General features: G+C 37.8%; 1 protein-coding gene across 1 annotated transcript in view; it reads right to left on the bottom strand.

Annotated features, from left to right (window-relative positions):
- The window catches only part of TYR (tyrosinase), a 91,051-nt gene extending 65,921 nt beyond the window's left edge, over nucleotides 1-25,130 (bottom strand). Inside the window, exons 1-3 of the mRNA XM_006160331.1 lie at nucleotides 24,294-25,130; nucleotides 12,069-12,285; nucleotides 985-1,132 (exon numbers count right to left, since the gene is read on the bottom strand). Coding sequence (XP_006160393.1) covers nucleotides 985-1,132; nucleotides 12,069-12,285; nucleotides 24,294-25,112 — 1,184 coding nt within the window. The 5' untranslated portion in view covers nucleotides 25,113-25,130. The remainder of the gene's footprint in view (nucleotides 1-984; nucleotides 1,133-12,068; nucleotides 12,286-24,293) is intronic.
- Nucleotides 25,131-25,675: the final 545 nt, after the last annotated feature.

The raw sequence follows: 25,675 nt of genomic DNA, 5'->3' as shown, positions 1-25,675 counted from the left end.
TATATATATAAATGGATTAATAACGGGAATCAAAACTTCAAGAGAATAAAATCATATGAAGTATGATGGTTAGACAGTGAAGTTAATCATATAATGCTGAAACCAATGGAAAGGATCAAAGGTTGTACTTACATGTGATGATCTAAAGTTTGGAAAATACAGTAAAATTGGCAGAGAGGGAAAACAATATGTGTGTGTGTGTGTGTGTGTGTGTGTATACATATGTATATAGACATGAGACATCTAGTGTCCTTCACGGAAATCTTTAGACCCCTTGTGCCAGTTGTGTGTCCATCTCCCTCTATAAGCCTTACTCTTAACCACATGTCCTTGACCTGGAGCACTGGCCCCAGAGCCTGGCTGGAAGCAGACTAGATCTGAGGTTTTACATTCCATAACTTAGGGGAACTTGTAGCTGATGGCTAGGAGTTCCTCTCATTTTTATTAAGATATAATAAATATACTTGTCAAAAGCTGATTCTGACTGAGTCTTAGAATTCAGCTTAAATTATACCCTTATTTAACTTTTTCTCCTATCTTAAATTGTTTTCTCATCTTCTTACTGGTTTCTTTTTAATAAAATATATCTTTATAATTTTTAAAAATTTTACTTGCGGGTGCATGCACTTACTGGAAAGGGACAGAGGGAGGGTAAGAGAGAAAGCAAACCCCCGCCCCCCCCAAAAAAAAAGATAATCATATTACAATTTCTTCTCCTCCATTTCTCCCTCCTTTCAGGATTTTGAAAACACATTCAAACACCCAGCACATTTTTCAAATAGCTGGGTCCAGGACTCAAACAGTGTGGGTGGGTTACATAGGATTAAGCTACCTTGACCACCACACCTAGGAATGGACAATAAACTATATCTTGTACAAAACGTTTGCATCCAAATCTTTAGGTTAGAGTCTATTGCTTGGAGAACCCAGACTGAGACCACTGACTATGATAAATTTCTAATTTATAAAGAAATGTCAACCAACCTGTCAACAAAAGCATGGTGAAGAAGAAAAACAGGATCGTTGGCAGATCCCTGCACCTGGGACATAGTTCCATTCATAAAGATGTGCAAGGCATTGTGCATGCTGCTTTGGGAGGCATCTGCTATCCCAGTACGTGGACTGGCAAATCCTGTTGGTAAAAAGAGAACAGAAAATTTAGTTTCTCCTAATGATTGAAAATTGAAGTGATTTTCATTTGGTTTACAACTATAATTTAAAGCCTGATTCAAAATAATAAAATCAGGGACCAGCAGAGTGTGGTGGCTTGAAACTCATGCTGGGAACATGTGCAAGAGTGTCCTGAATTCTGAAAGAATGAAGGAGAGGGGATGGTGGACTTGCCATCCTCCCTGGGGGGACAGGGGGGTGATTTCTTGCTTTCTGTCTCTCTGGTGAGTGCACATGCCTTATAGAAAAAAATCTCTCAATAAAATAAGTCTAGCCTGTGGTGTGATGGTTGAGACAGCTGGACAACTGACTGAATGGTTCAAGTCTCTGATCTGGCTGCTTGGAAATACACACACACACACACACACACACACACACACACCAGGCAACGTGTATGTGAGCCCAGAGTCCCCAGTAGAGGGAGAAATAAAGGAGAAAAGATTGCAGTGTGACAATTACTTGTGGGCGATGCTTGTTCACTTTCTCTCTCTCTCTCTGGCAAATGCACATGCCCTCTGGGAAAATTAAAAATAATATGGGTCAGCAGATGATGTGGTGGTTAAGGCACTGGACTCCAACATGGCTGACCATGGTTTGAGTCCTGGACCTGGAGGCTTGCTTTCCCTTTTCCTTCTCTCTTTTTCTCTTACATGTGTCCTATAGCAAATTAAAATAATGATAATAAATAATTATTTAAAAATCAATCAATAATAAATTAATCCTGTATTTGGATTTTTATAGTCAATAAATAGTGAGTAGTGGCTACATTTTTTGGAATGAAATGGTCTTAATTTGGGTACAAAGAATAGATTAACCAGATGAAATAGGCTGAGCCTATTTGTAGTTTCCTGTCGTTTCTTCCAATTCTGCTTCCCATAGATACGGAAAGTTTGTGAGAGTATTTTATAGTGATCAGCACAGTCATTGTCACTTCAGTCAGCAAGAGCACTTAAATCTTTCTAGTCTGTTACATGTCCCTTCGCTTTCCAGTTCAGGAGAAAATTCTTAATGACGGCTTCTAGTTACAGAGAAAACATAAAATTTGTGTCCTTCCACATTGCAATTCATCTTCAACAGTCCTGGAGATAACAGGTCATAATATGTTTGATTTTATAAAATTTTCATTTTAATCAGGACTCTGGTTTAAAAAACATATGTGCGTGTGTACATATAATGTGTGTGTGTGTGTAGGTGTGTGTATTTGTGTGTGCTTATACACACACACACAAAGCCTACAGAAAATAACATTTTTTGGGGGGGGTTTGCTATACGGTGTGTGCGCTTGCCAGAAAGACAGAGACAGAGAGATAGAAAATGAGAAATCAACCCCCAGGGGGTTGGCCACGCCGCAATCCCTTCTCCTCCATTCTCCTCTTGGGATCTTGGGCAGCAGGCACGCACACACGCCTGGCGTGAGTTTAAGCCACCAGGTCCGGGACTCAAACCATGGTCGGCTATGTGGGAGTTTAGCGACATAGCTATTACGCTAACTGCTGGTCCCCTGTAGGCTTTTTTCTTAAAGGCTTGACATGATTAATTTCATATAATATTCAGATTAATCCTAAAAATTTGTTATCTACATGATTAGATTATTTTCTTTATTTTTAGAGAAATTTTTGCTATAAAGCACATGTGCTCACCAGAGAGACAAATAGATAAAGTGAGAAATCTCTGCCCCTGGGGGATGCCCACACCCAATCCCTTCTACTCCACTCTTCTCTCAGGATTTTGCACACACACACACACACACACACACATACACGAGCCCAGCATGAGTTTCAAGCCACTAGGTCTGGGACTCAAACTGCAGTCAGCCATGCCGAAGTCAAGTAACATAACCATTATACCATCTGCTGGTCCCAAAGCTTCAGCTCTTCAATGCATGTTTTATTGCTTTTCTCATGTAGCAGTAAATCATGTATCACCAATGACAGTGTTCAGTATAGCAGTGATTTTCAAGCTTTTGTGAGTAGTGTCAAACAAAAGTTTTAAAAACATATTTATGTACACTCGCATATTTTTAAGTAGGTTCTTCATTGCTTTAATCATAATTGCACATGGTTTTAGGGGATATAATTCAGAAATATTGCAACTAGTATAACTTTTAAAATGAAAATGTAACATCACTTTGAAAATTGCATCCACTTTAACCATTTGATAGTTACCATCATTCAAATTAAAAATACTTACACATGGGCCAGCAGGTGGCATGGTGGTTAAGGCATTGCATCCTATATGGCTGATGGCACAGTTTGAGTCCTGAACTTGGTGGCTTGAAAGACACACCAGGTGCATGTGCATGGATATCCCCCCAAATGTAAACAAACCCTTTTATAGTCTAAATTTTTGGAATTTCCTTTCTATACTTGTTCTTGTTTTTTTTTTTTCCCCCACAGCATTATACCTAAATGTTAGGCATGTTATGTTTGAAATACCTTTAACTATCGGTGAGGACTGGGAAAATGTTGGTCTAAGGATACAAAACTTTGGTGAGACAGGAGGAATAAATGTAGGTGATCTATTGTCCAACAGGGCAATCACAGTTAATAAAAATGTGTAGTATACTTGAAAATTGCTAAGAAAGTGGATTTAAAATTTTTTCACCCACAAAGAATTAGGATGTGAAGAAATAGTTGTGTTTATTAGCTTGACTTAGTCGTTCTAATATATATAAATAATTAACTTGTATGCCATAAAAATATACAATTATTTGTCAATAAATTTTTTTAAATGAAATTAGCCTATTTTATGTAATGAAATATTGGGTCATTGGGAAAGTCAAGATTCATTTTAGCATAGAAAAATACATCATGACGTTCCTGATGACCTAATAGATATTTAAGTTAACATTTCTTTCTTTCTTTCCTTTTCTTTCTTTCTTTCTTTTTCTTTTTTTTTTTTTTTTTTTTTTCAACTTTTTCCTTTTTTTTTTTTTTTTTTTTTTAGATTTTTGCCATAGGACCCATGCACTTACTGGAGAGATAGAGAGATACACACACTCAGACACTCAGAGAGGGAAGATGAGAAAACACCCCTCAGAGGGCATGGACATGATGCAATCCTGTCTCCTTCATTCTACTCCTGGAATTTTGGGGCATGCACACATACCTGACCTGAGTTTCAAGACACCACGTCCAGGAATCGAACAATGGTCAGTCATGTAGGACTCCAGCACTTAAACCACTATGTTATCTGCTTGCCCTAACATTTAATTTTTTTTCTTTCTTTGGAGAGGGTTTCGTTATAGGGCACGTGTGGTCGCCAGACAGACAGAGAGAGACAGAAAGCAAAAAATCACCCCCCAGGGCGATGGCCACACTGCAATCCCTTCTCCTCCATTCTCCTCTCGGGATCTTGGGCATGTACGCACACGCGCCCGGCGTGAATTTAAGCCACAGGGTCTGGGACTCGAACCACGGTTGACTATGTGGGAGTCCAGCAATATAGCCATTAGGCTAACTGCTGGTCCCCTCCCAACATTTGTTTTTAAAAAATTTACATGCCCATTAGTCTAATCTTCTAGATCAAGCTATCACTAAAATTTTTAGCATCATACAACTGACAAAAAATATGTAAATATGTTAAATATTAATAATTACATAGTAATTATTGAAGGTAAAAAGTAAAATTTTATTGAAAACTTCTATGTTAAGATTAAAAATATTAAAAAATCAATTCAGATTTTTATGTGTAAATAATATTCTTATGTAAAAGGATGGAGTTTAGTATAAATTCAATTCTAAATTTTAAAAAATTAACTACTGAGAGACTTTTTTCTCATAAATAACTAGATAAAAATGAAAAAACCTTGTAGGAATTTAACTTAAGTATTTGAACCTCTTTTGCATTATATGTGCTGAAAATGACAGGATCCAGAATAAAAATTAGTTTTCATAATCTGATTAATTCCTGGCAACTCAACAAAAATTCTTTGAGAGTAATTTTATAAATTATGAACTTGGAAGGAATTTATTACCGACTCATAAAAGTCTTTCACTTTAGCATCATTAATGCCAATATTTTGAATTCCTCACTTTTTGATACCCTCAAAGTTTTTACCTTTACTAGGAAGAGATTATGCTGAAATTACACTAAGAATAAGAAAGATGAGTTTTTTTTCCCCTGAAAGTTAGGGAAGGGACATTGTGAAAAGCTAGGTGGTAAAAGAGAAACTTTAGGAGCCTTCTTCATCTAGTTCATTTTAGAAAATGAATTTGAATATAAGTTTCTTAAAACTTTCTGTGCCAGATAGTTCATCAATAGTCTTTGTGAACTTGCAGTAGCATGTGCATTTGAGTTTGGAAGATACTGCTCTAGAGAAAAGATGCTTAGAGTTCAGTAGACCTGCCTGGTTTCAACTTTATATTAATAGTACTTAACTGGAAGTATGACTTTTGTCAAGTTAAGAATTTTTTTTAAGTTTCATTGGTAAGAGAGGAAATAACTAATATGCCCACTTCTCTGATTGTGGTGAGAATTAATTTTGACAGCACGTGTGAAAGCACCTCTTACAGATCTGGTGCAAAATGGATGCTTCCTGAGTGGTAACTACCATTTCTATAATCTGGTTGCATTTGGTAAGTGGATACTCACTAGGGGAGCTGCTAACCAAGAAAATGGAGGTACTCCTGCTGCAAAATAAGACTCTCTTGCCACAACCGCACACCAGCAGGACCCATCCTTGCACCATGCACTTCCCTCACTTCTGAACTCCATTGCGCTAGAGATAACTGCCTGTGGGCTGGCCCATAAAACAGTGTGCTTTTGTTTTTGCTGGAGGCTGTGTGAGTTCACCAGAGAGAAATTGAGAAATGAGTGTGCTTTTGTTTTTGCTCTAGGTTGTGTGAGTTCACCAGAGAGAAATTGAGAAATAAAGGAGAGGGAGAGGGAGAAGTCACCCCTCCTCCCGAAGGGGGAATGGTCATGTCATAATCCCTTCTCCCCCATTCTCCTCTCAGGATTTTGGGCATGCATTTAAATGTGTCCAGCATTTTCCAAGCCACTGGGTCCAGACTTGAATCTGTCAGTCAATTACGTGGGGTCTAAGCAACCTTAACCTCTGCACCATCTGTTGGCCCCAGCATTGTTTCAGCACTGTGCTTTGAGAGCTGCATCCTACATGGTAGACAGCAGTTCAAGTCATAACCATGGTGGCATGAAAAACACCTGGTGTAATGCGTGTCCCATAGCCTGACCAGGTGGAAAAATGGAGGAAAAAGGATGGAGTGGGTACTCCCCCCCCCCAATTTTCTGTGTGTGTGTGTGTGTGTGTGTGTGTGTGTGTACGCGCGCGCGCACCGTCTAGCAGCTAGAGAGAGAAAGACAGACAAGAAGGAAGGGGAAGCGGGACAGCAATTGGCGTAATGGCTATGTTGCTGGACTTCCATGTGATCGACCAAGGTTCAAGTCCTGGACCCGGTGGCTTGGACTCAGGCCGGGTGTGTGTGCGTGTGTACCCAGGATCTTGAGAGGAGAATTGGAGGAGAAGGGATTGCAGTGTGGCCATCCCCCATGGAGGTGATTTCTCACTTTTTGTCTCTCTGTGTCTCTGGTGAGTGCACACAACCTTTAGCAAAAACGCCTCTAAAAAAAAAAAGAGGAAGGAAGGAGAGAGGGAGGGAGAGAGGGAGGGAAGGAATTTAGAATCCTGCCTACTATTTGTCCTCATCCAACCTTAGGTGCTCCTGAGTATCTTAGGAACTATTGCAGAATGGATTGTCCTAGGAGTGTTTCAGCGAGGCTAGTGTTTCTTTGCTCACTACTTATGCTGGCTTGCTAGATGTTGCATCTAGAAAAGCCTCAGATAATCTTTAGGAAGGGTTTCTGAGTAAGAAGCACATGGGGGATGTCTGAATACATTGTGATATGTGCTCAGAAATAGTTGAAAGGTCCAGGTTGAACCCAGCTTCACTGTGACAGGTACCAGGTTGTTAATAGAATTTGATTATATTAACAATTTGATATGTGGCTATGAGTATCTTGCCTTTTCAGTCAGTCTCAAAAATAGGGACCAAACTGTCTGCTTTTTTTATCCATATCCAAAAAGAAAAGGTTTGCATTTTTGTGTTTAAGAGAAAAATAATCTAGTTCTCAATCCTTTACTTAAACAGGGATTGGTAATAGGAAAGATGCCTTTTTCTTTATAAAACCTATAAAGAAACTTCAGAGATCTCTATTCTGGTACTTGTCAAGTGACAAAATAGAGAAAATGGTACAGATGTGGCTCGTATTGGAAATGTGAATAAATTATTTTCTATTTTACTTCTTTGCATAATTTTGTTGTTGCTGTTGTTGTTGTTGTTTTGGCTGATCAAATTACCTTAGGAAAAATAGAAATAAATGATGAAATGATTTCACCAACATCAGTAGTATAGCTTTTTGAAATTTTATTCTTTTAGAAGAGCTAGTCAAAGAGAAATATCCATGCACCACATAGTAGTAATTTTTTGTTTGTTTTTTGTTTTGGAGAGGTTTTTGCTATAGAGCGTGTGCGCTCGCCAGAAAGAGAGAGACAGAGAGACAGAAAGCGAGAAATCCCCCCCCCCCCCCAAGGGGGATGGCCACGCTGCAATCCCTTCTCCTCCATTCTCCTCTCGGGATCTTGGGCACGCACGCACACACGCCTGGCGTGTGTTTAAGCCACAGGGTATGGGACTCGAACTGCGGTCGACTACATGCGAGTCCGGCGACATAGCCATTATGCTAACTTCTGTTCCCCATAGTAATAATTTTATACATTGAGCTTTTCAAATATTTTTGATGCACATGATCTCATTTGACCCTCGAAGCTACTCATGATATGAATGTTATCATTATTCCAATTCTACAGATGTGGAAACTACAGTTTATAAGAGTTAGCACATGGTGAATTCAAGCTAATAATTGGAGAATGAATGAACTGGACCTAGTACTGACTGATTTCAAAACCTGTGCTCTGTTTTGCACACCATAGTTGAGGAATGTCAGAATCTATCTTTCCCTCTCTCCTGGCTAGAGATTCCCAATGGATAGAAAATCTAATAAGCCAGTAGGGACCTTGTTAGTAGCCACTGATGCCAAAATGGCTTTAAGTTCTTCGTGAGGAGCAGTGACAGTTCCCCAGGTTATTTTGTGTTATGCCTTCAAGTTTTCATGCTGCATTCCTCAGGGAAATTAATAAACGGTTTGTGTTGATAGTAACAAGAGAGGGTCTCAACTCGCTGATCTCTGTCTTTACATCCCTAATACAACTGAGGAGTTTTGTTTGTTTTTAATATCAATGCCTGTTTCTGACACCTGGAGATTTGGATTTAATTGGTTGACAATGGGGCTCAAGCACTTCGAATTTTAACATACCCTGGGTGCTTCTAATATGCAACCACGTTTGAAATTCACTGAATTAGGCTAAATTGTTCTCCACCCTTTAAAACTGAATGCATGCTTCAAAAACTTGATCTCTGAATATATTATTTCCTTTCCATGAACATTTTTTCTCCTATATGCCAATGGCCCAAAAATGCTTCTGTCTTTAAAATCTCATTCCACAAGCTTCTGCCTTAAACATATTTTTGTTGATAACTATTCCAATGTATTCCCTTAAAAATGGTGTTTTTAGGGGCCAGCAGGTGGTATGGTGATTAAGGTGCTGGATGCTCTCACATGGCTGGCAATGGTTCAAGTCCTGGACCTGGTGGTTTGCCTTCTCACTTTCCCTCTCTATGTGTCTCTCTCTGGTCAAATTAAAATAGTGAATAAATAAAATTAAAGTAAATATTTTTAAAAAAGAAAATGGTGTTTTGAAAATTGAGCAACTATTACACGTTAGGCCCTGCCCAAGTATTTTCACATACATCATCTCCTATAATTCAGCTTGTTTCTTTATAGGAAGCTGGATTATAGACATTGCACTTTGTCATACCTGTTAGATTTTGAAATGTGAAAAGATAAGTTAAATCTTCAGAAGAGTGAAGCACATGTAATTAATTTTATTTCAAGTGCATCTTTAAGCTTATTTTAACATTTCGTTGTGTTGCAGAGAAAAAAAAAAACTGGGAAAAGGAAGCCAAAAAGGTGACAGAAAATGTATATGAGTCCACCTGGAGACTTAAAAGAAGTGAATGTTAGGCTCTTTGTCTTGTCCTCCTAAGTTACTCTCCTAACGTGCAATTTAATTAAGTAGCTACGAAGTGCATACCTTTAAAAGGTTATGCAGAGCAATTTTAGGAGCCTGTATTTGGTGGCTGAATACTTGTAAAAAGGCTTGAAATTTAAACTACTTGCTGACAAAATGTAAAAAGATCATAGATCTGAGTAAGTCTCTAAGAACACCAAAAATATTAACTTTCAATTAACATCCAGTTTTCTCAAGCAAAGTGTTATTTCTACAATCAGGAATGTAATTAATTTTATTTATGCTTATGAGAAAATACTTTTAGTTTTACTGAGGTGAGTCCTTCATTTAAGGGAAACAAAGCAAGAAAGCACATGTGGAGGTACGTGTTTCCTACAATGCAATTATTATACAATAGGTCATAAATGATGCACTAATTTTGTGGTTTCCAAAAGTGTGGTTCCTAAGCCAGAAGTGTCACCTATAAATTTGTTAGAAATACAAATGCTCTGGAACAAGCAGATGGCATAATGGTTATTTTGTTGGACTCTTATGTAGTTGACCATGGTTCAGTCCTGGACCTGCAGTCTAATACTTATGGGGGTGCATGTACATGTGTGAGTGCCCAAAATTCCAAGAGGAGAAGGAATTCCAGTGTGGTCTTCTCCCCAGAGGGTGATTTCTCACTTTCTGTCTCTCTGGCGAGTACATGTGCTCTATAGTAAAAATCTCTCTTATAAAATACACACACATATTCTCCCTCTCTCTCCCTCTCTCTCCCTCTCTCCCCCTCTCTCCCCCTCTCTCTCCTCTCTCCCCTAACAGAAAACTAATGAATCAGAGAGTCAGGGAGACTTAGTATGTGTGTTAAGAAGTCCTTCAGGTGATTCTAATGCACACTTGAGAAATAAATTGTTTATTCCAACTTGGCATTTTCTTGATAGTGAACAAAATCTGTTCCTTAAAATAAGACAACTGATGGTATTATTTGCCAATGATAGCATTTAAGCTTTTAAGTAAATATTCGAATTTTGGAAAATTGGAGTCCATCACAATGAGTTTGACATAGCAATCACTTAAAATAATTAGTCATCAGTAATATATAAGGAGAAAAAGAAACACTTAATTTCTCTTTTAACAGTTGGTTCCAGAGTTCCTCTTTAGGTTGTGACTCCCCTTGATTAAATTTCTCTGGGTATAAGGCCCAGGGGAGCCAAAGGACCCCTAGCAGGTGGGATGTCTGGTGTTACATTTTGAGTTGTCCTTACAAGTTAGGCTCCTATGTCTTCCCAAAGCTCCTATTAAATCTGTGACTCTTTTTCTGTTGGTGGATTTGTTTCCTAATGTAAATTAGGGTGAGGGGGATGGGATTCATGACTTAGCTCTGAGTACAGAAGAAATTGATGTTGAAGGGATAACACAGTAGATCAACAAATTTAGAAGTAACTATGAGTTAGAAAAGACAATGAAGGGGAATCTCTGAAGAAGCTCAGAAATCTTGGGAGACAATGGGATGAGACTTGACCTGATATATGGATTGTTTCTTTATTATAGTTAAGAAAAAACCCTTGCCTCAAAGAGTCCAGCGTATGCAATATTTTAAACTAGAGAGGGAATCACTCAAATGTAGACCCATAGTCCTACATCTGTAATTCCATAATGAAGAAGGCTATAAAAAGGAAATTATTTGTGGACCAGCATATGGCATAGTGGTCACCTCACTGGACACCCACATGGCCAACTGTAGTTCAAGTCTCAGACTCCGGGACTTGAAACTCATGCCCAAAGTCCCAGGAAGAGAATGGAAGAGAAGGAATTGTGGCATGGCCATCCCCTTTGGGGGTGCTTTCTTACTTTCCCTCTTACTGTCTCTCTCTTCCTCTAGTGAGGACATGTACCCTAAAGCAAAAATCTCTTAAAATCATTTTGCACCAATACTCTTAGTGGAAACATATGACTTTAGGCTGCTTATCATCCGTCTATTTCCAGGGTGGGTGTTTTTATACATTTTTCTGAAGTGTTATTAGTGTGTTGGATTATGTTGTATGGCTCAGTCTGCTAGAGTTATTGTCAATAACCTCAGTCCACATTATCTATGGGTGAGACATTCCAAGACCACCAGTGGATGCCTGAAACTGTGGACAGTACCAAACTCTATGTATACTGTACAATTTTTCCTATACCTACATACGTATGATAAAATTTAATTTATAAATTAGACACTGAAATTAACAACTAATAAAATAGAACCATCGTTATAATACATTGTAATAAAAGTTATGTACATGTACTAGCTCTCTAATTCTCTTTCTCTCTCTCTCAAAATACCTCATCATACTGTGCTCATCCTTCTTGTGGTGATATGAGATAACTGAAACCTTGGAAAGTAAGACCCCACGTAAGAGGGGACAACACATAATTTTACTTAACTCAGAAAACTTAATTCTTGGGACAAGCAGTTGGAGTAATGGCTATGGTGCTGTACTCCCATGTAGTCTACTATGGTTCGAGTCCCAGACCTGGTGGCTTAAACTCACGTTGGGCACGTGCATGTGCATGCCCAGGATCCCAAGAGGAGAGAATGGAGAAGGGGTTGTGGCATGGCCATCCCCCCTGGGGGAGTGATTTCTCACTTTCTGTCTCTGTCTCTCTGGCGAGTGCATGCACTCTAGCAAAAACCTCTCCAAAAAAAAGGAAGAAAACTTGATTCTCAAATACTTCTCGGCATAGGATTTTGTATAAAAAGCTATAAACATAAATTCAGAAAAATATATAAAAAGGTTAAAGCAAATGAAAATAAAGGGATTACCTTCAAGTGTATTTCTAAAGCTGAAGTTGGCAGCTTTATCCATGGAATCTGATTCATACTGGGTCAAGTTGAGGCAGAATTCCACATCAGCTGAAGTGGGGAGCCTTGGGGTTCTAGCTTTGTCATGGTTTCCAGGATTGCGAAGTAACGGTCCCTCGGGAGTTCCATCACATAAAGCTTGGCGGCTATTGTACTCCTCCAACCGGCTACAGATAATCTGTAAAGACACCTTTATGTTAAAGGAATTGTCACCTCCTCTAAGTCAAGAAATGAGTGAGGAAGGTTGAGTTTCTGATTATTATCTTTAGATTTCTAATCATTAGGAAACTTCTAAAAGACAGTTTTTTAAGAATTATTTAACTTAATTAATTAATTTTAATTTACCCAGAGAGGGACAGACAGAGAGTCAGCAAGTCTGGGACTTGAACTGTAGTTGGCCATGTGTGAGTCTAGCACCCTTGACCATCATGCCACCTGCTGACACTGAGGAGATTTTTTTTTTAAATTGTTGAAGGAAACAGCTTTTCGAAGACTAAACCATGAAAGTTAAAACCCAGAACAGGGTTCTAGTCTTGCCTCTACCACTTAAGGAAATGATTTAAATTCCCTAGGCTTCAATGTGTCAAATGGAGATCAGAATCCCTGCTTTGTGTAATTGTAAATACTGATAAGAAAATCAATTCAGCAAATATGTGTTAGACATTTATTCTATGATGAACATTGTTCTAGGTGCTGAGGCTGGGTTGATAATAATAGAAATAGTCACTTCTCTGTATAGAAAGTCCAGCACAAGGCATGGTCCATAGTCAATGCTCAATAAAACAGTAGCTTTATTATTAATCCATATTGTCCAGAATTTCAAGGACTGAGGATAAATTTTACTTTGTGCTTTTTTTTGTCATAAAATGTCTCATTATTGGTGCCATTTTTTTTTCATGTACAGAATAATGCTCATTTTTTAAGGCATGACAATTCCCTGATTTTTTAATTTAGCAAAAACCAATGTGTTTCTCCTTGTAGAAAATAATTAATTTTTTTGGAGAGGATTTTGCTATAGGGCTCTTGCACTTGGCAGAAAGACCGAGAGAAACAGAGACAGAAAGAGAGAAATCACCCCCTGGGGGGATGGCCACATGGCAATCCCTCCTTCTCCATTCTCCTCTCAGGATCTTGGGCACACACGCAGACACGCACACACGCCCGACGTGAGTTTAAGCCACCAGGTCTGGAACTCAAACTGTGGTCAATTACATGGGAGTTCATTGACAAAGCCATTACACCAATTGCTAGTTCTGAAAATAATTACTTTTATAAAATGTTTTAAGAAAACATGGAACATGTATTGTTTCTTATAAATCAGACCACAATACTTGCAACCATTAGAAATAAGGAAACTGGGAACCACCAGTTAGCGTAATGGCTATGTCGCTGGACTCCCATGTAGTTGACCACGGTTCGGGTCCTGGACCCGGTGGCTTAAACTCACGTCGGGCACATGTGCGTGTGTGCCCAAGATCCCGAGAGGAGACTGGAGGGGAAGGGATTGTGGCGTGGCCATCCCCCTTGCAGGGTGATTTCTCACTTTCTATGTCTCTGTCTTTCTGGTGAGCACATGTGCTTTATGGCAAAAGAAAAAAGAAAAAAGAAATAAATAAAACCTCTCCAAAAAAAAAGAAAAAAAAGGAAAGAAAGAAATAAGGAAACTGAACAGATAGCATAACAGTTACATCACTAGACCCTCACATAGTCTATTATGATTCGAGTCTGGGATCCAGTGGCTTAAAAACTCATGTGGGGCATGTGTGTGTGAGTGCGTACCCAAGACCCCAAGAGGAGAATGGAGGAGAAAGGATTTGGTGTGTGAAGTCATAAGAATCAAGGCATATTAATATGGCACGATTTTGCCTTATAGATGCTCAGTGCCACAGGCTCCTGATAACAGCAAAAAAAGGTTGGTCCATTCTGTGAATTGAATCTGTGACAGCTACAAGCAAAACTGAGTACTTCCTAGTAAAATATTAAGCTAATAAATTTTTACCAGAATAAAAGTCAAAGTCGTGAAATGGCCCTCCAAATCCTTCCTGCTATCCTACCTTGCCTTATTCTCTCTCTGGTATCATGCTGAATATCTTCATTTTGTGCCACTCTTGGCCTCCCCATTTCTTACCCACATCTGTGCTCTGGAAAGCTGATGTGTAGGGACTCTAGTAACTGGTTCCCCTGACCTTTGATTCCCTTTGGGTTCGATTAATGGAGGCACCTCAAGAGATCAGAGGACAAAAGAGTGAGTTGGGACTAATAGTTTTGCCAGTTTCTCTACTGCATCAGCTTCTGTTGACTGTGTCTCTCTACCCAAAGTCTCTGTCATGTGGCCCTCATCATGACTGAGCCACTTTTTCTAAGTTCATGGAAACTAAAATAGTAGATAGATAAAACTTGGTTCAGAAGCTGGCAGGAGGAATGATTGTTAAGGTAATGGACTCTCACATGGTCCACGGCAGTTTGAGTTCCAGACCTGGCGGTTTGAAAATCATGCTAGGTGCATGTATGCATGTACACACGTGCCCAAAAAATCCTGATAAGAGAATGGAGGAGAAGGGATTTTGATGTAGCCATCCCCCTGGGGGGTGATTTCTCACTTTCTCTCTCTCTTTCACTCTGGTGAGTACACACATCCTATGACAAAAACCTAAAAAAGAAAACAGACCAAAAAAACTCTTTTGAGTCAAAGTGCAATAGCAATAAATCAGTAATTCCATGAGATAACTTTTTTAATGTCCATTTTATAAGTGAGAAAACAGGCTTATAGTGGTTAAATGACTTCGCTAAACCTACATAGTTAATAAAATTAGGGAAGCCAATATTTTAGATACAGATTTGTTTGAATAAGGACCCAAATCTAAGCAACTATCTTAAATAAGAACCCCCCTTCCTATTACTCATTTATACAACAAGGCATTCCAGTTGACTTGTCCATTCATCTCTTCACTAAGGACTTTATTATAGAACTTCAAAGACTATATTGTAAGATCCCATGATCTCTGTCAGTCATCTTTTAACACACCATCCGGTGCAGTTAACCACATCCACTTTTATAAAGCACATTTCTATGGCTTTGATAATCACGTTCTTGTTTTTCTCCCTGGAGTTACTTCATGGTGTCCCATTGGCTCTACTTCATCCATTTTGCTTGCTAATGTTACAGTGCTCCAGGCAGGGGTAGCTCTATAATTTGCAACAACTAGAGTAAAATGAAAATGTAGGTTCCTGTGTAGGGGGGAGGGAATCAACATCCCCTTTCCATAGTCTCAAAGTACATTAAGTGACCCCATATTATAAAACCGACAAAGATTAAAACCTCCATGCCAAAATGTATTTGTACCACCAAACTGTCTCTAGGAACTCAGCATGTGATCATTATTAATAAACATGAGTATGTGCATACAATCCTTCGTTACAGTCAAAGTCAATAGCTTACCTTTGAGCAATTATCCTGATTCCTGTTTTACTTCAAATACTCAAACCTGGTTTATCGTTGGACCATTTGTTCAATAGACCATCCCATGACTTGGGACTTAGCCAGGTCCTCATCAGAGGCCTTTCTTAATTTCACAATGACTGTAGTCCTGTTTTACTTCAAACTGGTGTGCTTCAGAACGACTCACTATATTTTTCTCTCTGTATTTCTTTTCCCATCAACCATGCTGCAGTTCAAGCCCTAAACCCATGAGTCATCATGTTCAGGCCAGAAAACAGCAAGTTTTCCTTTTGTATTTTATTCTTTTTCACATGGAATCCATTAGTCATTGTTTTTTCATTTTTTTAGAGACTTTTGTTAAAGGGTGCATACACTCACTGAAGAGACAGAGAGAGAGACTGAGAGAGACAAAAAGCAAGAAATCACCCTTCAGAGGGATGGCCATGCTGCAATCCATTCTCCTCCATTCTCTTCTTGGGGTATTGGAGACAGGCATATGTGCCTGGCATGAACTTCAAGCCGCCAGGTCTGGGACTAAACTGTGGTCAGCCATCTGGGAGTCCAGCAACATAACCGTTAAGCATCTGCTGGTACCCCATCAGCCAATCTCATCAGTTCTATGTCTAAATCATATCTTGAATCTGGCAAGTCATTATGCATTTATTCACATCTCATGTGATGCTGTCGCTAAAAATCAGACCGCGCTTCTCTGGACACTGTACTTCCATGCTCATGGCTCTGTCGGTGGCTCAGAATGTCCACTCCTTGCCACGGATCTAATTTCGTACCTCTTCTTTAAGGCCAAGGCAAACAATTTGTGAAAACAGACATTGTTGACTCTGACTTAATTCAAGAGTGTGACTCTGAATGTTAATGAGTTTTAGGAATGCTTAACCAAATTATTTTTCTTATAGTTTCATTCATATGTGAATAGATGAATAAACTATGATAAACACATGACTAAAGACCAAAACTGCTCTTTCAGTATGCATAGAATTTAAATTCTAAGTGATTACAATACCATTTAAAAAACTGAAATTCAGAAAACCTGTGAGTGGACATAATTTTATCCCTATTTTAATAATGAGGAAATGGAGACTAAGTGCAGCAGACTTTATGAGGCTAGTAGGATATAAAAGCCTGCGTCCTGAGTGATAATATTGTGGACAATAGTTAAGACACAGAATAATATCTTAAAGGTGAAAAGCTTCCCTGGCCAACTGCTTGCATCAGAGTTTAAAATAATCAAGACCATCTTATTTATCTTCTTCCACAGTGAATTTGCAATCTATAAACATTTCTGAGCAAATTAAATTATCACCAGATAGAATTGAATGCCCCAGGGATGACTGCTAGTATTAGACAAGAGACTCAGAGAGAAACCACTTTCAAGTTTTGGTTATGAGGCATAATTTAAATTCTGGTGACTAAGAAAGACATAAAGGATTGTGTGGTTGAAAATACTTTGGCTTCATCTTCTGGTAGATGCAGTTTTGGTTTTGGCTCATTTACTTGCTAAATATGTGGAATGAGTATGTTTTTTAGAATTGCTTATATAGCAACTTTACTATCTATATTATCTATATCATATATTAATAATTATACCATAATACTATATCATATAGTATAAAGAATATTTTATGTATAAATATATCATTATATTATAAAACATTAAAAGTTTCCATTGTATTATGATATATATAATATCATATGGATATTATCATAATTATCTCATAATATGTGAAAAAACACCACTTAACAAAGAGTTCTTGGCTTAACAATGTCAGTTTTCTTCATACTTCACAACATTCCTCAATCCTTTTATCCTTATAAAATTGAAAAGTTGAATGACTCATCTTAAGATCCTATGATGTTTACAGTCAGAACCAGAGCACTGAAATACAGTCTTCCTAATTTCAAAGTTTTATTCACTACATTTATTACTGCTTGTAATGGCCTAGGAATGGCTGAATAAAACTAACCTAACTTTTGGATTGAAAGTAGTATGTAGGCTGTCTTTGTAAGGTTGAGTAACTAGACACCACAGCAGGTACATAGACAAAATCATTTTTATTCCTCTTTGAACAATAAATCTCAGGATATTTTCAAAAGATCCTGCTGCCTAAAAGACTCCTACAGCAGACTCAGTTCAATTAGAGAGGTTTGAACGGGGAACTATTTTTGCTGAAATGCCAACTGCCAAGTGACAAAGTGTTCAGGTGATGGAAGGTGTTAGTAACAAGGAGAAAAAAATCTACCCTGGATCTTGAAATAATGTTAAAACTTAACTCCATGGGGCTGGCAGGTGGCATGGTGGTTAAAAGCAATGGACTCCCACATAGCTGACCGTGGTTCAACTCCCCAACCTGATGGCTTGCTTTCTGATTTTCCCTCTCTCTTTTTCTATCTCTGATAAAATCAGAAAAATTTTAATAATAATAAAGTTAAGTAAAATAATTCTTAAAAAAATAGGCATTGTCTTCAGATGTGATACAGAAGAGGAGAGAGGGTAGGAGAAATTGTTAGCGTTATGATCATGGAGATTGTAATCAGAAGTACAAGGTGTTTAATGCTCTTAGCTACAAGACTTTGAATTAGTTACTTAAAGTCTTTGAGTATTGAGTCCTTTCATGTGTAAATTGGGGTTATAAAAATCAAATAATTTAAAATATATAAAATATTGAATGTATTTGGTATAGAGCCAGACGTAGAATATTCATTATAACAACTGTAATTATTGAATATTAGTATACTAGGCGACTTCAAAAAGTCTGCGGACAATGGAATTAAAGTACAAGCTCATTTTAGCGCAAAAGAAATTAAATCTATAAGTACTTTTTTTATACCCATTTTTCATAAACTATTTTTTTAAAGAGATTTTTGCTATAGGACACATGTACTTGCTGGAGAACCAGAATTAGACAGAAAGTGAGAAATAATTCCCCAGGGGTGATGGCCATGCTGAAATTTCTTCCCATTCATTCTCCTCTTAGGGTTTTGGGCATACATATACGTGCTCCCAGCATGATTTTCAAACAACTCAGTCCGGGACTCGAACTGAGGTCGGCCATGCAGGAGTCCAGTGATATAACCATTATGCCACCTGCTGGTCCTTTCATAAACTTTTTGGAGATTACTCATACAAAACCATTGAGTAGGCCATAATGTATTTTTAATTCTGGGTCATAGTGCTGTTTGAATATTCATTTTAATTAATTTTGATTTATCATTTAAAAGTTTGTTACTTTTTTTCTGTAAATGGAACTCAATATGTCAAATACTAAAACATCCATTTTAAATAAACATATTTTATTGAATCATAGTAGTGCTTAAGCCACATTATTCTACTTTTAGAGACAAAAGTCTTAGAATATTTCAGTTACTTATTTATGGTCTTGAAGATGGTAAGTTATAAAAGTGCTCAAACTCATGTTTATGTGGCTCAAAAGATTGTATTCCTTTTCCATGTTATTCTGCTTTCAATTCCATTTCCTTCTTCTTATTAACAGAAAATAAGCATCTATGATAATTATATCCCATTTTTTGTTGAGAAAAAAGGTGAAAGAGTCTAAGTAACTTGTGCAATATCATCTGAAAAGAGGCAAAGACATAATTTGAGCCCAGGTCTTCTGATGAGGACTTTGTTCCTTTTTTGTTTTAGCACAAATGATTTATAAAATATGCCAAAGGAGAAAGTCAAGTTGCCCCAATCAACGGAAGAAAAAGGAGATAGGAAAAAGAAACACACATATTAATGAAGCAAGGGAGCCTAGATAATATTCTCTTAAATTTAAAGAGCCAGCAATAAACTACCAGCTATTAAAAGGTTTCAAAGCAAGAATTCTGTTATGGTATTAAAGGTTTATCTGAAAAAAATGTGAACCATATGACATTCCACAAAATCTTTTTTCATAAAGAAAAAAGAGAAGCTGTTATTTCACTGAGCTGTTGTCATGGTTACCTAAAATCCATGACTTTCTGCTGAAATGTGACTTTTTTTCTTCCCACTGTTTGCTTCCATGTGATGTGCTATTCACCTGATGAGTGAATTCCCTTGCCACAATTCACTGAAGTCTAACATCTAGGATATGTTTTCTCTCTTTATTTTGAACCATCATGACAGCCATTCCTGATAGAACATTTTTGTTTATGGACAGCTTATCTTTTGGTTGCATAATATTCTATCTAAAGGTCTTAAGAATAGTAGGTATTTTAAACTTGAATCTTACTAAGAAACCCATCCCATCTCCAAAAATAATAGACTATTTCATTTGAGGACCGCATGCATCATCTTAAAGGCTTTTGGCATTAAACAGGCAAGAAAATACATGAATACGGAATATAAGCTTTCTAAGAAAATGAACATTAAATACCTTTTAAAATATTTTGTTTAACAGAAAAATCCTTCTGGTAAATATTACTAATCTTATTTAACTAACCCTTAGGTATGTTGTAACTTCTTTGATTGTCTTTACTGTGTTCTCTGTTTTGCATGTGCTTGTGCACATACATGTGCACACACACACACACACACACACTACATATGGACTTTTTTTGAGAACTAAACACAATGTCTTATCCCCTGACTATGAGTAAGTGGCTGCTTATTGGCATTGTTGTGTCCTTGGTATTGGTGACCCAGAGCTTTAAAGAAGTCTGGCCTATGGTCCTAGACACCCAGCTGTGCAGATTTCAATTTGTCTTTGTTAGTAATGGCATTAACATTTCTCTAATTTTGAATTTGGCTCAGCATGCATTTTTAAAGCCCATCCCAAGCATCATGGGATCGTCTCTGTGGATGCAAAAATATTTGAAAATGACCTGTACCTTGGAGTGGCTAACAGTATGGTAGACACAAGCAGGTGTGAAAAACATTACCGGACTGAAGACTTACAGGGTCTATGACATAAACCTGTTCAAGGGTAATAATGACAGCACAAAAGGGAGAGGGATAGGTCTACCTGAGTAAAGCAGATGGATCAGTAAAAGTCTAATAGAATACTGTCATTATGACATAAATGCAAAGGGTTACACTATGGTATCTGTCCATGTTGTCTGGAGCCAATGAATTTTAAGGGAGTCAAAATGACTACATGCCAAATTACATCCATAAGTTGGTATTTCTTTGATTTGCTCTGAGACTAAATGACTCCTTATAAATAGCAAACAGCATGGTAGACCTAAATGGCTACTTCATGTTAGTCCTCAGATGTGTGACGTTGGACAAATCATCCTACCATTTTCTTTCTTTTCTTTTCTTTTTTTTTTTTTTTTTGTGGAAATTTTTGCTGTAGGGCATTATGCTCTTGATAGAGAGACAAAGAGACAGAAAGTGAGAAATCACCCCCCAGGGAGGATGGCCACACTACAATCCCTTCTCCACTCTCCTCTCTGGATCTTGGATATGCACACATATGTGTCCAGGGTGTGGGACTCAAACTGCAATCATTTACATGGGAATCCACTGACATAACCATTACACCATCTACTGGTCCCACCATTTTGTTTCTTCTTTAATAAAATGTAGGTACTACACTAGTTACCATTAAAGATCTCTCAGATTAGAAATCTCCAAAACCTCTATTTTTGTAGCAAGTAAAAAGGTATCTAAAACTAATTGAGGGGAAAAAAAGAGGCAGCTTTGTATCCAAGGAGCTATTGTTTTAGCTAATTTGGAAGGTATAAAAAAAACTCAGTATGGAAGCTATTCAAGCTTATCTCACACAAAATAATCTAATTCTTAATTTGAATGTTCAATTCAGGCAAAAACATACAAATTAATAGTGTGTTTATTATAGAACCTGTGTTTTTGTAAAGCAAAAGGAAAGAGATACCAAAAAAAGCCCTTCATGTTAAATAAATCAACGATTTTCAATGCTGGCTGCACATTGAAATTGTATCTACTTAAAAAATACAGATGATGGGAACCAGCAGGTGGCATGGTGATTAAGGTCCCACAAGGCTGTGTCTGTGTTTAGAGTCCGTGTCTTGGTGGTCTGGAAAAACACCCAGGTGCATGTGCATGGATGCCCAAATCCTGAAAGGGGAAGGAGGAGAAAGGATGTGGCTATTCCCCCCTCTGGGGTGATTTCTCACTTTCCTGCTCTCTCCCTGTCTCTCTAATGAGTACACACACTCAATAGCAAAAAATCTAAAAAGAAAAGAAAATACAGATAACTAAACTTTACAGCAAACCACCTGAATCTGAATTTCTGGTAACAAGTTGAATGGGTGGAGCCTATGCAATTGTTTTTTGTTGTTTTTAATTAAAAAAAAAAATTTAAAGCTCCCTAGTAAGTTTTCATACTGAGAACTATTGAATGAAACCAATATCAAGATCCTGTCTTAGTTTTTGAAAGAGTTGTAGCCTGAGAGGTTATGTGAAAGAATAGAATCCACCCCCATGGGGTGACTTTGACTGTCACCTCCACCAATTATCCTTTGACACCACATAGTTGGTTGACACAAAGTTAATTCGTTTCTTCTTTATATAAACTGTCGTTTGCTAGTTTTTCTTCAATGGTCTTTCTCTATTCCGTTTTTTAATTTTATTTAAAAATCTGTTCATACACAGCACTTTAATTATAGAACAAAGTTGAAGTTAATACTGGAACAATTTTCTCCCCATGCTTACTCAATAGATCCAAAGGATTCTCTTTAGAAAATAATAAAACTGATCACAATCATAAAGGGAAAAAAATACAATCATCAATAAATAAGTATGGAAAGTTACAAATATAATTCTTAGTACCATGTGGCAATACATTTATCTCATGTAAATAAATACAAATTTTGCATCTATTTAGTAAATGTTGGTGTACATGTTGGAACTATTTTTTGTACTTTTTTGTAATTCTGGGTCAAGGGAAGCTATTCATATATATGTAGTTAAGGAAAGCATTATAACTGACTAAAAACCCCACATTCACGGTTGGCAGTATTTTAATCAGTTAAAAAAAAGTGGAAGTTAGATGAAATTTTTGTACTTCATAGATTTAGGTAGAAAGTCTAAAAAGACTTATGGAATAGATTTTGGCCAGCACACTTTTGCAGCCTTTTCTACACAAATACACTCATTACTCTTAGTAAATAGCTGACATCATTGACACCAGAAATTACACAGTGGTCGTTTTTCAATGAGCTTCAACTGGCTTCATCTGTAAGGTGTGTGAACTTGGGGGTAGGGAGTGGGAAGGTCATTCATGTTTCAAATCTGCAGAGTGCAAGTCAGGAAGTGCAGGATTCTTGTCATATCATTCAAATACCAGAGGTTAATTCCCAAAAGCTGCTCTACTCAAAATGGTACATTAGAAATTTTTGGAAGACAAAAAAAAAAAAAAAGGCATCCTTTCTACTTGGATTATACTAAAATGATAAATAACTAAACACGTATTTCTTTGATTACAATTGACCCTAATCCAGAAAACCTAATTCAGAATAAGAAAATATAGGGATTGCATTTGAAAATAGAATCCTTTGTATTGTATCTTAATTTTTGCAAGTATTTAGGAAGAAAACTAATTTATTCTGCAGCCTAATAAAGTGATACAGCATAGGCCGGTTTCTTTAGCTAAAAACATAGCAGTCACATTCTTGAAAATAGTATAGAACAATCATATAACCAGACTGAGAGCATATATTGGGTTGTCAGGAAAATCATGACACATTTTTGCATAGAAAAGTATGTCGTGACTTTCCCAAAGATCTAATATTATCTTTGTTACTTACCAGTGGTGCGATTTCATACAAGTTACCCAATACCTTTATAGCTTCAAAATGGGTAAAGGTTAATGAGTGTTAAATACATTATATATGAAAATACTTGACCAGGATTTGACACATGCTAGATGCTCAGTAAATATTACCTTTATTTATTATTTACTAATTCGAGCTTCAGAATCCCCATATGTTAAAAAATATTAAGATTTATTACCGGAACCAGTAGTTAGCGTAATGGCTATGTCACTGGACTCCCATGTAGTTGACCGTAGTTCATGTCCTGAACCCGGTGGCTTAAAACTTATGCCGGGCGCATGTGCGTGCATTCCCAAGATCCCAAGAGAACGGAGGAAAAGGGATTGTGGTGTGGCCATCCCAACCTGAGGGGGGGATTTCTCCCTTTCTGTCTCTCTGTCTCTCTCTGTCTGGCAAGCGCACGTGCTCTATAGCAAAAACCTCTCAAAAAAAAAAAAGATTACCATCAATATTCACTGAAGTTTCATGATGATGATAATAATCACCATTGACATTTAGTAAATTATGTCTTCCCAGGACTCTGCCCTGAGTATTCTGGTCAGTGAGTCTGGAATAGAGACACTAATTCACATTTTTAATTTGTATACCATATGAATTTTATTGTGAATAATGATTTTATAAATCAGGTGTACTGGTTTTTATTTATTTAGTCATGTATATATATGTTTATTCATTCATTCCCAAACACTTTATGAGCCATTACCATTTACTGGACACCATGCTAGGTACTAGAAAGTAACATAATCAAATAAATGAATTATTCTTTGTTCATCAGAATTTAGAAACTTAGTAGAGATTTATATAAGACATAATCACACATATCATTGAATTACAACTGGGAATTGTGTTATAAATGAAAAATGCAAGGTACAGTGAACGCTTGTAGTAGAGGACCTTTTCTATGGTCAGGAGGGAAGGAAATGAAGACATGCTTGGAAGAGTGATTGCTTAGGTGTCCCTTGCTCTGACACTGTCTATCCAACCCAGCTTACCTGCCAAGAGGAGAAGAAGGATGCGGGGCTGAGTAGGTTAGGGTTTGCTGGGTGGCGACCTCCCATGTACTCATCCGTGCAAACGTCACAGTTTTCTGCATCCCGCCAGTCCCAGTATGGAATAGTGAAATTCTCGTCCCCGGTCATCTTCTGGAGTTCTTGTTCCAACAACAACAAGAAGAGTCTATGCCAAGGCAGGAAACCTGGTGCTTCATGAGCAAAATCAATGTCTCGCCAGATTTCTGATCCCCCAAGCAGCGCATCCCTTGACACATAATAATGCGTCCAGACAAAGAGGTCATAAACATTGATGTCATTGAACATGGGCGTTGATCCATTATTCATTTGGCTATAGGTGCCTGTTGGGATGACATAGTCTGGGCTGGTAGTATGCTTCGCTAAAGTGAGATAAGCAAGGAATTTATCCTTCTCTGGAACACTCAAATCGAAGATGTTTCTTCTCACCAAGAGTCGTCTCTCTGTGCAGTCTGGTCCCCCAAAGCCAAACTTGCAGCTTCCACAATTGAATCCCATGAAGTTGCCAGTGCACTGGCAGGTCCTGTTATAAAAGACGGAAGGCCAAGATTCCCGGTCATCTACCCCTGTGAAGGGGAACTGAGGCCCAGGTGGTGCGCTAGACAGAAGGATATTCTGACAGGAGCCCCTACCTGAAAGCTGACCACAGGGACTCCCATCATCCTCCCATGGTGGGCAGCATTCCTTCTCCATCAGGTTCTTGGGGGACACACAGACGCGTGGAAAATAACCAGCAGAGGTCTGGAAACTCCACAACAAGCCGTACAGGACAGCCAGGAACATTCTTCCTCTAGTCCTGACAAGGTCTGCTGAGCTGGTTAATTGGAGCACAGAATTCCCTTTCCTGCTGCCCTTACAGTGACTGTCACATGTCTTGGCTAAGACCTATATAAGACCACTCCCACCTCCAGCATCAAATACGTTCAGCCTTTATCTTAAGCTTTCATCTTCTGAAAAGCACATGACTAAACTTTCTTTGGAGCTGGCATGCATCCCATAGTGGGATAGGCCTATATTAAAGTGAAAAACAGTATTTATCATTAATATTGTAGCTTCTTAATTATGAAAAAAGAATCTGATACTCTGCCTAATAATCTTGATACATTTTCTGACTATTCCTGAAGATAGGTCACTTTGACAGCTTGGAGGTCTGCTAGTTAATATTCAGAATCTCACTCTCTCTCATTTAGGTGCCATGTTGATTCACCCATAAGTCTGGTTATTAGGAATTTATTTGAAAATGTGTTTGTAATGTGGTTCTTGCAAAGGAATTCTCAATTTAGTAAGTCAGTGAATAAGGAGTATTATATTTACACAAGAAATACGTTTTCTCATCTCAATTCTTC

Source organism: Tupaia chinensis, unplaced genomic scaffold (assembly GCF_000334495.1).
Source record: "Tupaia chinensis unplaced genomic scaffold, TupChi_1.0 Scaffold000680_1, whole genome shotgun sequence".
Lineage (NCBI taxonomy): Eukaryota > Metazoa > Chordata > Mammalia > Scandentia > Tupaiidae > Tupaia > Tupaia belangeri.
Note: the sequence above shows the minus strand (reverse complement) of the source record. Positions and strands in the feature narration are given on the sequence as shown.